Source organism: Leuresthes tenuis, unplaced genomic scaffold (genome assembly GCF_036924035.1).
Source record: "Leuresthes tenuis unplaced genomic scaffold, fLeuTen1.0.hap1 SCAF_4, whole genome shotgun sequence".
Taxonomy (NCBI): domain Eukaryota; kingdom Metazoa; phylum Chordata; class Actinopteri; order Atheriniformes; family Atherinopsidae; genus Leuresthes; species Leuresthes tenuis.
Window position 1 is genome coordinate 10,741,667 of NW_027325358.1, and position 11,464 is coordinate 10,753,130.

Here is an 11,464-nt window from a genome sequence, read left to right on the forward strand (position 1 = left end):
ATTGTGAATAGATTTTTATGTTCCAACACTCAAGTAAAGCAGAGTAACAGACCAAACATGTTCCTATCAATGAGGTTCCAACAGCTACGCAGAATGGTGCAGTAATTCAAGTCCTATTAGTGTAAAACATATATACAGAAATGCAAAATAATCCACACCATTGCATTCATAAAGCACAGCAAACAGATTAAATAAATGTGAGGATAGTCACAAACACAGAAACACTCAACATACTTCTGACAAGAACTTGAAAAAAAAACAAAGTGCTGATGAATTTAAGCAAGCAGCGACTGATTCAAAATAATTGCTCCTGAGACCAGCATCAGTCACATTTAATGATTTCAACCTTTTTCCAAGTTAAGGAAGAAGACCCAGAAAATAAACTAAGGTCTGAGGAAGTGACTAAGGACTTTCCTGCTTTTCAACTATGAAAAGAACCATCAAAAGAACTGTTGTCGTTTGTTCAAAACTGTGTTGCTGGGTTCAAATATGAGTCAAAAGTCTGGTTAATCTGCCACCGAGCTGGTGGGTACATCTTAAACAGCTGAGGACAACTCAACCCCGATGTCAGCCATGATGCTGTGAATCCAAAGGTCCCTGTCCTCCAGTGTGGTGTCCACCAGGTAAACCGTTAACCTGCGCTTCCACAGCTCGCCTTTAACTTCCGACACATCCTGCACACTCTCCACCTGTGCTACGAGTGCTCGTTTCTCTACGTGATTCCTGAATAACATGGACGCCTCCTCTGACCACTGCTGCTGCGTCATGCCTGCATGAAGGACAGGACAAGAAAAAAAAAACAAGAATGATGCAAGTGGATCCAGGTTAAAGGTGGAAAACTGAGTGATCATAAAAAGAAAAAAGTAGTACTCAACTCAACTTTAGTTATACATCACCTTTCAAACACATTTGAAGTGCGAGACAAATTGCTCTTTTAACACTTTGGGGAATTGTTTCCAGAGAAACCAACATCTCATCAAAAATTAAGTTAAAAAACAAACAAATGTATACTCAGAAAAGCTGCAGAAAGAGCATAACTCACCTGCCAGTTGTGCGGCAATAGACTGGAAGGGCAGCTGTCTGAATTCCTCTATCAGAGGCTGAAACAAAGTGTTGCGGACTAACTCGTGTTTACCGTAGTCCAACTCATAGACAGAAACCAACCCGTTGGCCAGAACCCCCTTCACCTGCACACGGTGCCAACTAGAGAGAAACAGACATCAGGTAACACTGTAGCCTTAGATAAAAGCAACCACAAAGTCAGGTGATCTCTATCTAACCCCAACATATAGAAAACAAGTAGATCTTTTAAAGAGGCTTCCTTATACAACAAAGTTTGATGTTGTTCAGGTTACTATGACAACATACTCTAGGGTTGCAGAAACATGGCAAGCTGAATGCGTTTGCTTTGAGCTTGAAACCACGTGTCTACTGGGTGCATGTTAATCACTCACTTCTTGTCAATTTTAGCAGCGTAGATGTCTCCTTTCTGGATGTGCATGGCTGTGTTGGTGTTCTCTTTCTGGTTGTAGTAAAACACCATTTCCCCCATCAGCACCACCAGCTTGTTGAGGTCCTGCCATGGCTGCAGTACAAAGTAACCCGGGTGGCACGCCACTGGCACAAACACATCCATATTCTGACCAGTCTGGAAGGAAACAAGGAAAATGGGGGAGTGTGTATCGGGTCATATCATGTGTTAATGCCAAAGTAAGATTAGTTTTTTCCTTAAAATGCTAAAGGCAACAGTTTCAGAGCTGATGCTTCTGGCATTATTATGGACAAAAAGTCCCACAAATGCACAGCTAGCAACTACATGTTCCTTATTTTTTCCCCTTTTTAGGTACCAATTAAATCCAAATGAAGGCTGATTACAGTATTTCCCACTCTGACTACTATGACAGATCAGAGGCTGCTTTGCCTTTGAAAACATCTTCATATTAGGAGTATGTTCACGGTCTGATTAAGTTTGCTAATAAATATTTTCACTGTTCAGCAACAACTTGGACTAAAAACGACAAGACTGACAAATTTTACGAGTCTGGAAGACTCCCGTTTTCAGACTCGCTGAGCAAGGCCAAAGTCTGCGGCTCAGTCAGAAAATACTAAACTGGCATCATTATATCAGATAATTCAGAAATTGTAGTCCTGTGTAAACCTTTTAAAACCATCTTTAAGTTGCTCACGGGCTTTCCCTGGGGGGTAGTAGTTGTTGCTTATTTATTCAACCTTTATTCATCTTATTTCCTTTGTTTAGTCAGGAAGGTTCCACTGAGAACACAAGGAGTAAGCAGTTCTGCTTGGATCTGAATGTACGCCAGGAGCATGTAAAAGAAGCCTTTTTGTAAAATTAGCATCATAATGGCTGGTGTGATGTGACAGAAGGCTTCTAAAGCATCAAACAAGGTGCAATGGTAAGTGCAAAAGCTTTATTACCTTTATTATGAAGCATAATGCAGCATGATATATCAAATCCATTTTTTTTTTAGTAATGGAGCCATATGCTTTGTTATTATATAGGTAATCTCACTGAGACACTGGGTTTCATTCTCAAGGGAGACCAGTTTCTGTTAAACAGGTACTGTATGTGTAAACTTTGTGGTATATGGTACATCCCCCAAGGAACTGCTCCATTTTCTGACATATTAGCAAGGGGTCACGTGACTGAAAGGAAAATCCTATAGAATGACTTTTTATTCTATATATATATTCATATTTACTGTCCAGCCTCTTTAGGTTCCTAACAATGAGAAATAAACCAAAAAACTTCCTGTTTTTTTTAACACCACATACATGTTTTACAGGCATTTTCTAAAGATTCTGGTAAAATCCTCCATTCCCCTGACTGAGACGGTGCACTGCACCTAATGCTGACTGACAGAGTAAGTTAGAAAAACAACACAACCACAGGAGAGTCAAGCACCCAAAAGCTGTTCTTGGTATTAAAGAGTTAAACAAATACAGCTGCCCATCTGACAAACACAACTGTAAAAAAATAAATAAAAAAAAAATCACACACCTGGGGGAGCTCCAGTGGAGGAGGCAGCGGAAGTGGCTGCAGCCCATTTTTGGTTGCTTCTTCCTCTGCTCTGTGACCTGGTTGGATCGAGGCCTTAACAGTGGGATTTGGTAATGAGTTGCTCAAAGGCAGAGCAGTGAGACCTGGAATTAAACACAGAAATAAAAAACACAGCAAGAACGTCATAGAGCACGTTAATATAATATTGATACTGTCTAATTTGTCTGTTGCTGGGAGCTGTTTTAGACCTCGACCAGATTTAGTTTCCGATGTGCATTACCTGAATTCACACTGCTGCTTCCAATGCAGGAGATTGTATTGTTGTTCTGTGCTACCAGTTTCTTCCACAAGTCCGACTGTGCCAGCTCACAGTTGATGCTCTTGTGCAGCTCCTGACCGTCGCCCCCGATGAACAGGTACATAAGAACCACTTTTTCACCTTTATACTCCTCTGATTTCAAGACCTAAAACGAGCCAACAATGTGCTGAGTGATAAAAGCAGGAACACCGATGGGTCAAAATATTTTGGCCTTTTGTGTGCCACCAACTCTTTGGACATTAATAGCAGATCCTTTAAGTCCTGTAAGCTGCTGCCTGGAGCTGTTGCACATCAGACTTGTTTCTGCACATTCCTGAACACCCCGTCATCAGCCGTCATCATGGTTCATTCCTCCTTGGGTCAATGTAAGCATCACTGCTGACCAGCAATCATTTACCACTCTTAAAACCATCTGGCATCCTCCGACCCAGTGCGACACCCAAGAATGCGCTGCCGTAAATCACTCAGATCTTTGCCACGTGCAGGATTCTTCTGAATCTATATCATGACTATCAGCAGCTGCTCATTTAAAGTTTGACAGCTTCTAAGCCTAGACAGGTGCTGTTATCATGAATGCAGTTTGCATCATCAGTGAGTGGTCATGTTTTGGCACCATGATGGGCAAATTCCACTAATTTACTAAGCATCTCCATTCGCCTCATTTGTGAGCTTCAGTATGATGCGTGTATTTCAAACATCAGCATAATATATTCAGTACATAATTAATCAGACACAGACTTGAGATTCTACCTCAAACAGTAACGTGTTGATAATCATATTCCTTTCCAAACTAACTTCTGACAGGTGCTACCTTCATTTTACAGGCGTCAGCTCCCAGGACCACCTCTTTGAGCCACAGAATGGCCTCGTGGCTCCAGTCTCCGCCTGGAACAGTGAGCTCAGCAAGCCGACATTTATTAGCCTGTGAAGAACACAATTGTGTACTTTTACTTGCGTTGCTATTAAGTACCATTTTAGGCAACAAGAATTACCGCGGCTGATGGTGGTTGATGAGCAACCTATTTACAGACCACTTTACAGAACAAACCATCCAAATTTCTGCGTATCAAATCGTTTTCCTTATCAACTGTTTTACACTTGGCCCATGTCCACAAGTCACTAGGTTTTTTGGAACATTAAAAGTAAGTTACAAATTAGTAAGAGAGGATTCTATTTCAGTCAGTAGATCTGTTGAACTTTAAGATTAATCTGCTTACACAGACACACAAGCTGACCTGTGGTGGGATGATGGTGAAATCCTTCTGAAAAAGTGGAGGAATCTCTCGAAGATCAGTGACCTCCACCGTTGCTGAGACCCCCAAGTCAATGAAGAGAATCTCTATCACTCTGTTGCTGTACATGCTGGTGATCTGACGAAGAAGCAGCAGAATGTCACAACCTAACTTACTGATAATAATTTCAGACTTTTTCTTTTCTTTTGCAGGAGATGGCACTAAAGAGGAATAGATTTTTAGGATTCTCGTTCTTACCTCAGCTCTGGCCCACTTTCCTTTGTAGCGAGCTAAACAGAACTTGCCATAGAAAGGTCGAGACACCAGGAACTCAGATGTCATCTAGTAGGGACAATGACATGAATATAATCACTGGACTCTCCTTCAGAAATGTTAGCTGGCAGATGTTTTCAGCTACCAAGGCAACACATTTATGTTTGACATCACAGATTGGAAGGTAGCATCAACTTGTTTGAAAGTTAGAGACAAACGTCAACATTATTGTTCTTATGACTCGGTTTAACTAACGTTTTGCTGGTTTTTAAAATCCCATATCTGACTGGAAGAATTTGTGTGCCCGTATAAGTTTGTCTTAGTTCAGCTCTCAGTGAAAGGCTCTGTTTGAACAACAGTTTTAAACATTGCAACATACGCAAGCGGACTTCCTGTAATCAGAAACCTACTCAACAGAAATCACGCATTTCTTGTGCCAACGCTTGAAAAATCTCTTGTGTGGTGGGTGGCACTAAGGCCTCTTTTGACTCTGAACACTTTTTTTCACCAGAAGTTGTTTTGATTCAACTCATTCCATCTTTCTTTACAGCCCAGATTCCCGCCTGCACTCCAACAGGCAGTTTAAAAAATGCATTTAAGTAACATTTGCATCATTCATTTCCACCTACTAGCTTCCAACTAATATCTCCTCACACTGCCTTTCTACTGAAAATAATGGCAGCAGCTGAAGATCGTATCTAGTGGTTTCCAGGGTTTGATTATGGTGAAAAGAGAAAGAACCTGCCGCTGTCACAGAGCCTACTGCTAAACAACCAACGAGAGGACATCTCCAGGGCTTTGCTTTCATATCATCTTCATGTTTTCATGAAGCTTCTTGAATTGACTTCTTGGTGTGATCTAGCGACAAGTACTTCTCAAAACCACTCATTCGTGAGCTGGGGGTGTAGAATTGTATACCTTCACAGCACATATGGGATCCCACTTCACTCTAAGCCAACCTTAGTTTATTTTCTTGGTTTTCTTCTATTCTAGCACGTACAATACTGGGGAAAATAGACACATTTGTGTAGAGTGAAGTGCTGTCTACCTGCGAGATGAAGTACGCCTCCGTTTCATCCAGTAATTTTCTCAATCTTGCAGTTCCTCGGGAAGGCAGCTGGCAGTACATGGTGCCATCTGCACATACATCTGAGACAAACACGTCCTGATAGAGAACATTTGCCTACAGGAATAAGAAAGATTAATGTTAGACGAGTGTGTACCACTGGGGGCTGAAAGGTCACTGCTTTGATTCAAACTGAGCTAAAAATCTGCAGAGGTGCCAATATGCATTTGACTACTGCAGTACAAGGCAGAGGAATGTGAGAAAGGAGCACTAGCTCCACCCGGTGGGAACACCAGGGTGTGACACCAAAGGAAACACATAATCTACCCCACCACACAATACTGTGATCATGTTATCATACTGAGAGAGGGTTGTTCATGGACTTGTCCTGTAGAGCCTTCAGGCAGCTGGAGTTGATGTTGATGTCCTCATCTTGAGATGTATCATAAAGCACTGCCACAGGCACTTCATTCTGTTGACATGGCTCTAATGTTTCCATTAGGAGGATTTTCCCAACTGCCAGCTGCTCTAAGGAGGACAGAACTGTAGGGTGGGAGCTGAAAGCCTCTAGTCCTGACAGGAGGAAGAGAGAGGAGGGAGTTATTTTTCAGGGGGGGGTAACGCTTTACAAAAATCTATATTTGCTATATTCCATATTTTATGTACCTGCAAGCTTGACATTATTCGATTGAAAGGGTAGAGCGAGGAAGTCCTGGTGCAGCTCTAGCAGATTATTCCCATCAGTCTCCACAGAGAAGCCATGGTCCACAAAGTACACCTTCCACACAGACAAAGCAGTCAATAGTCAAGTCTAATCCTGATGTCGAAATAGCACCCATTTCACTTTTGGAACGTTGCACACATTCCAGTTACTGTGAACTAAAATTACATTTATGAAACTGAAACACATGATGACGACTGAGCGAAATACCTTGACCCTGTTGGAGTTCGAGAGCCCTAAGACTTGTGCTCTGGTCACATCGTCTCCGTCCTCCCCTCTGACTGCTACCAGCTGACCAACGATGGGGTTAGACAGAAGATGCTGTGTGGAACTTGGGCTGTAGAAGGAATGCATGACATCCTCCATGGCTTCCTGAGCAGTGGAGTAGTTCTCCCCAACATACCTGAACAGAGATTAGTTAAAAAAAAAACCCACTGTACAGCAAGCTTGAGAAACATTAACTTGGATTTTGGCAAAAAAACAAAAAGGCAAATAATGGAGTGCAGAAGTGGGAGCTAATGCTGTTAGTCATGTTTGCTTATGTGTTATCTTAAGTCAGACGAGATGTTAGAAGATATCAAAACTGTTCTAAACACCCTAATGAGCCTGAAAGTGTTATCAAGTGTGAAAAGACAAAAACAAAAGAAAATGTCAATCTTACATAATGTTTGCAGAACTAATACGATGAGTGATACGGTATAGTAATACGGTGACGATGAGTGAATTTGCTCTTCTGCTCTCTAAATAATATCAGTGCTATCCATAAAGAAGAAAACATCTCATCTAATTTGACCAATTCTTAGAAATAAAATGTGGAATCATGAAAATCAGGTACCTCTTGTTTAAAATGAAAATATACACCTTCATGAATAATGTGCCGCACCTTATAGTAACAGCATTACTGCTCTTGGCTTCCGTAACAAGCACTGAGGAATACTGTCCTGATGGAGGAGTCAGACGTGGTGGAACCCTGGAACCCAGGACCTCCACACCAGAAGGGAGAGGATTGCTTCTGCACTGCTGGCTTTCAAGGTTCTCATTTACTCGTCTGGAGTTGTACAAGATGGCCTGAGCACAGGACAGCCCATCAACACACACAGTAACACATTTACAGACAGACAACGTTAGGCACTCCTTGAGGTAATTAGCAGGTTGCTCTATAGATGCAGTTATAAGTACACTGATGGAAAAGTCTGTTTTCTCCAACTCAAATCATCATTCCAGCTTATCACTTGTTTAAAACAAGGGTTACCTTCTAAAAGCAGGAAAAAAGGTGTTACGTGTGAAGATATGACCATTGTTTAGACTGAATTCATAAATTTTTCACTCTATTAAGCACTGAGCCATCTCATCCCCTTACCTTCTTCTTGTCCCGTGGAAAGGGATATTCAATGTTACATATATCAAGCAAAACAGACAAGTTATCCAAAAGCTGTTCAGGAAATGGCATCTTGTACGTGTCCATGAAAAGCTTGGGCAAAGCATGGGCCCACAGCCCGTTGCTGTACTTGGAAAGAAGCTCCTTTATTCTCTGGCTAACCTCAGCCGGCACAACAACAGAAGAAGAATTTGAGGACGGACAAGGAGTAGAGTTGGAGGATGGAGAAAATGTGACATTTAAAAGAGGTAAAATATCACGGTCAAGCTGGAGGGGGGAAGCCACAGGTAAAGTGTTGGCTGATGTTAGGCAAGTCCAGGTCGGGGCTAATGGGGGAGAATTTTGGTTGCGGGTAGTTGTGGGCAAGTTGCGATCATCTTTACATCCACCGTGGGCATCGACTGCAAGATTGGCGCCCTGTGGCAGTCGGAGCCGCTGATCTGGCTTGTGGACAGGGCTCCGTAATGTTACTGGAGACAGCACCTTGCCCGAAGCAGCATTAGCAGCTTGTGGAGGAAAAATGAAGGTGGGCTTAGCAAGGGGGCTTTTTGGGGAAACTAAAGGTTTAGGAACGGGAGAAGGGGGGAAGGTTGTAGGAAGCTGTTCAGGTGTTGAGGGGCATGGAGAGGTGGGTGTGGTGAGGGAGCTTGAATCAAAGGGTGATACTAAAGAGGAGCAGAAGCTATTTAAAGGGATTGCAGAGGGCTTTGGAGGCAGGGGGGGGTAAACCAGTCTGTCAGCTCGGTTGGTGATGGTAGGTTTCTCCACCTGTTGGAGGCAGATGAGTGAGAGACAAAACAGGAGGCTTACAATATTTTGTGTTTTTCCAATTACGTAATATCAAATACCACAAGGGTACAACACTTGGTTTGATTTGAAAGGGAAGCTAAATGTGTACATGTTAAACAACATGACACACTGTAGATTAACGTAGTGTTTTACCATACAGACGTTCGGCCACTTTTCCAGGTCCATGAGTGCCTGAGGATGGAGCTTCTGACTGAACATTTGACTGTAGACCTCTGACAGCTTGGACATCCACAGTCCATTAGAGTACTTCGCCAGGAGCTGCGTTATTCTGCTCTGCACTAGCGCCACATCATATAGGCCAGTCTGCATGGAGAGATAATGCATCGATGATCCCTTATGCCGCATCGCAACACAGGGGTGGAAACTTTCTAGTATTCTTCATCTCACTGTCCAAATGAGTTATATCCTTCAACAACTCAAAGAAAACTGATGATGGAGACCGACTGACTGAGAAGCAGCACAGCGTAAATGTGGATTCATTATGAATTAATACCCCGAATTATGTCTCGACCACCTGCACCGTACTTCTAAATGGGACAATGGGAAAAAACAGCAGGTTGAGTACAGACAAAAGTTCTCCACCTGGGACTCGCTGGGTCTGGAAGCTGGTTGTAGAAGAGTCTCTGAAAAACAATGCAAAAGCAGAAATAAGGTTAAGAAGTTCTCACGTTCTGATAAAAAGAGGGTATGATATCTTTTAAGGTCTCACTTACTTATAGGATTCTTGTTTACGGAGTTAACCAAGCACGTCTGTCTCCTGTTGACAATATAGTCCTTTTAGACTAACAAGCCTTAATAACAAAAATTAAATAGTCACAAACTTTATTGTCAGATTTTCAAGACTCAACAGTTCTAAGAGAAAGAAATGACCACATTGTACATGAATATAACTCTCTATAGGCAGTGTTTAGGCTTTCAGTACCACTAACAGTAGGGTTAAGTACTTAGTACAAATACTTGAATTTATTAAAACCAAGATAAATCTACTTTGAATGCATATTGGCCTAAACTGAGAGAAGAAAAGGGTTTTGAGATGAGTTGAGACGTATTAATCCATTTGTCCACATGTTCACCTGTTGGGTGTGACATTCTGTTTTGCAGCTGGTTGTCTGTGTTCGACGGGGGTGATGGAGCTCAACTTCTGATCCAACTGCCTGATGTTTGGGAGGAACACAAGCAAAAATGTTCATTTGCTTTAGAATTCACTCGAGACTAAGAAATTCCTCCTGGTCTAAAATAGAAAGAAATAATAATTATAGGAAGCAAGCGTCACCAGGAATTTTCTTTTCTTTTTAAACAGAACCAAGCTGAAAGTGCATCGACTATCATAATTTCTGGCTGCTAATACTTATACATAAAGCTAATATTGTCACCTATAGTCTCCTGAGGCGCTGCAGCCTCTGTAGCCTCCATGAGGCCAAGAACGGTTTGCCATCAAACTAGAATGATTTCTAACAGATGGTTGGCGAAGAGAGGACCTTGGTGTCACTAGAAGTGTGCAAAAAAGGAAAACAGGTTAACTTTAAGTTTAGAGAGAGGATATACAATACCGGTCAAAAGTTTAACAAATCTTCGTCTTCATTTTGAATGAGCGTGTGTGATAATACAGCAGACCCCTGCGCACCACAGATTTCAGATACAGACAATTCAAAATGTGCCCCTTTCATTTAAAAAGGAAGGAGAAGCAGCGGTGACTTCACCCTCAGAACCTCTGAAATGGAAATGATTGTCTTTGTTTGTTTTTACCATTTCTGGTTATATTAAAAAAAAACTCTTAATTTTATAAATAAAAATTAAGAAAATAATAATAATAATACAAAATCTTAAAATTCCGTCACTGGGTTTTGAAGTACAGCTGCTGAGATAGCAAGTGTCTCGTACCATTAAGCATGTAGGGGTTGGAGGGTTTGAATCTCATCTTGCAGTTGACGACTTGGGAGCGACCTGATTTCTTAGAGCTCCTCTGCTTGGCAACCAGCTCAGCAATGTGAGCCGTTTCTTCACACACCGCAGCGAAGCATTTCAGCTGCAGAACAGAGTAATTCGTACTGTTAGAAACATACGAACGGCCACGTAAACGTCAGAACACTGCTAAGGATTTAGAGAAATCTTCTGAGGCCACAAACAACAGCTCAGAGTTTCTTAGATCTTTGATGCCGCTTCTAAGGCAGTGGTATAGGGATGAAGAACAAAAAAAACCTTGGCTACAATGAAGCCAGTTCTTACCTCACCCGTGCGGTATTCCAACCGCACCACAGAGGGAACGCTTCTGAGGTAGTCCTCCAGCTTTGAGAAGCCCAGCTTCCTCAGGGGGATGTTCTCTCCACACAGTGAGCGGTACTCTGATTGGAGGCTGGTTATAGACACACCGGTCTTGCTCGACTGGAGCACAGATCTTAACATTTTCTTTATGGACTCGCTATCCGACATCTTGGTAAACAAAGACTGACATAGAAACAAAACCATCAGCCACCAATCCTTATCAGACAAAATTAGAATCAAATCGTTTGTTGTAGATCAACTTAAGGCATTAAATGGACTCTGATCAGCACTGAATGCGAGTGCTTCAAGAAGATGTGAGGAAACCTTTTTTTTTTCCTTTCATTCCTTTTTAAGATGGAACTGATGTGCCTTTGTTCCACATCT

The 11,464-nt window shown here is 42.0% G+C and overlaps 1 protein-coding gene across 1 annotated transcript; it reads right to left on the reverse strand.

Annotated features, from left to right (window-relative positions):
• Positions 1-65: 65 nt before the first annotated feature.
• Positions 66-11,248, reverse strand: tdrd7a (tudor domain containing 7 a). The gene is made up of 21 exons (XM_072383785.1): positions 11,045-11,248; positions 10,700-10,844; positions 10,192-10,306; positions 9,892-9,972; positions 9,532-9,575; positions 9,401-9,441; positions 8,951-9,121; positions 7,991-8,776; positions 7,514-7,698; positions 6,841-7,033; positions 6,576-6,687; positions 6,271-6,482; positions 5,892-6,026; positions 4,829-4,912; positions 4,574-4,708; positions 4,150-4,260; positions 3,312-3,483; positions 3,020-3,162; positions 1,455-1,648; positions 1,043-1,203; positions 66-769 (listed from the first exon to the last, which is right to left on the reverse strand). Exons 1-21 carry the CDS (start codon positions 11,246-11,248, stop codon positions 537-539), a joined length of 3,657 nt encoding a protein of 1,218 aa, XP_072239886.1. The 3' UTR covers positions 66-536.
• Between the last annotated feature and the right edge of the window lie 216 nt (positions 11,249-11,464).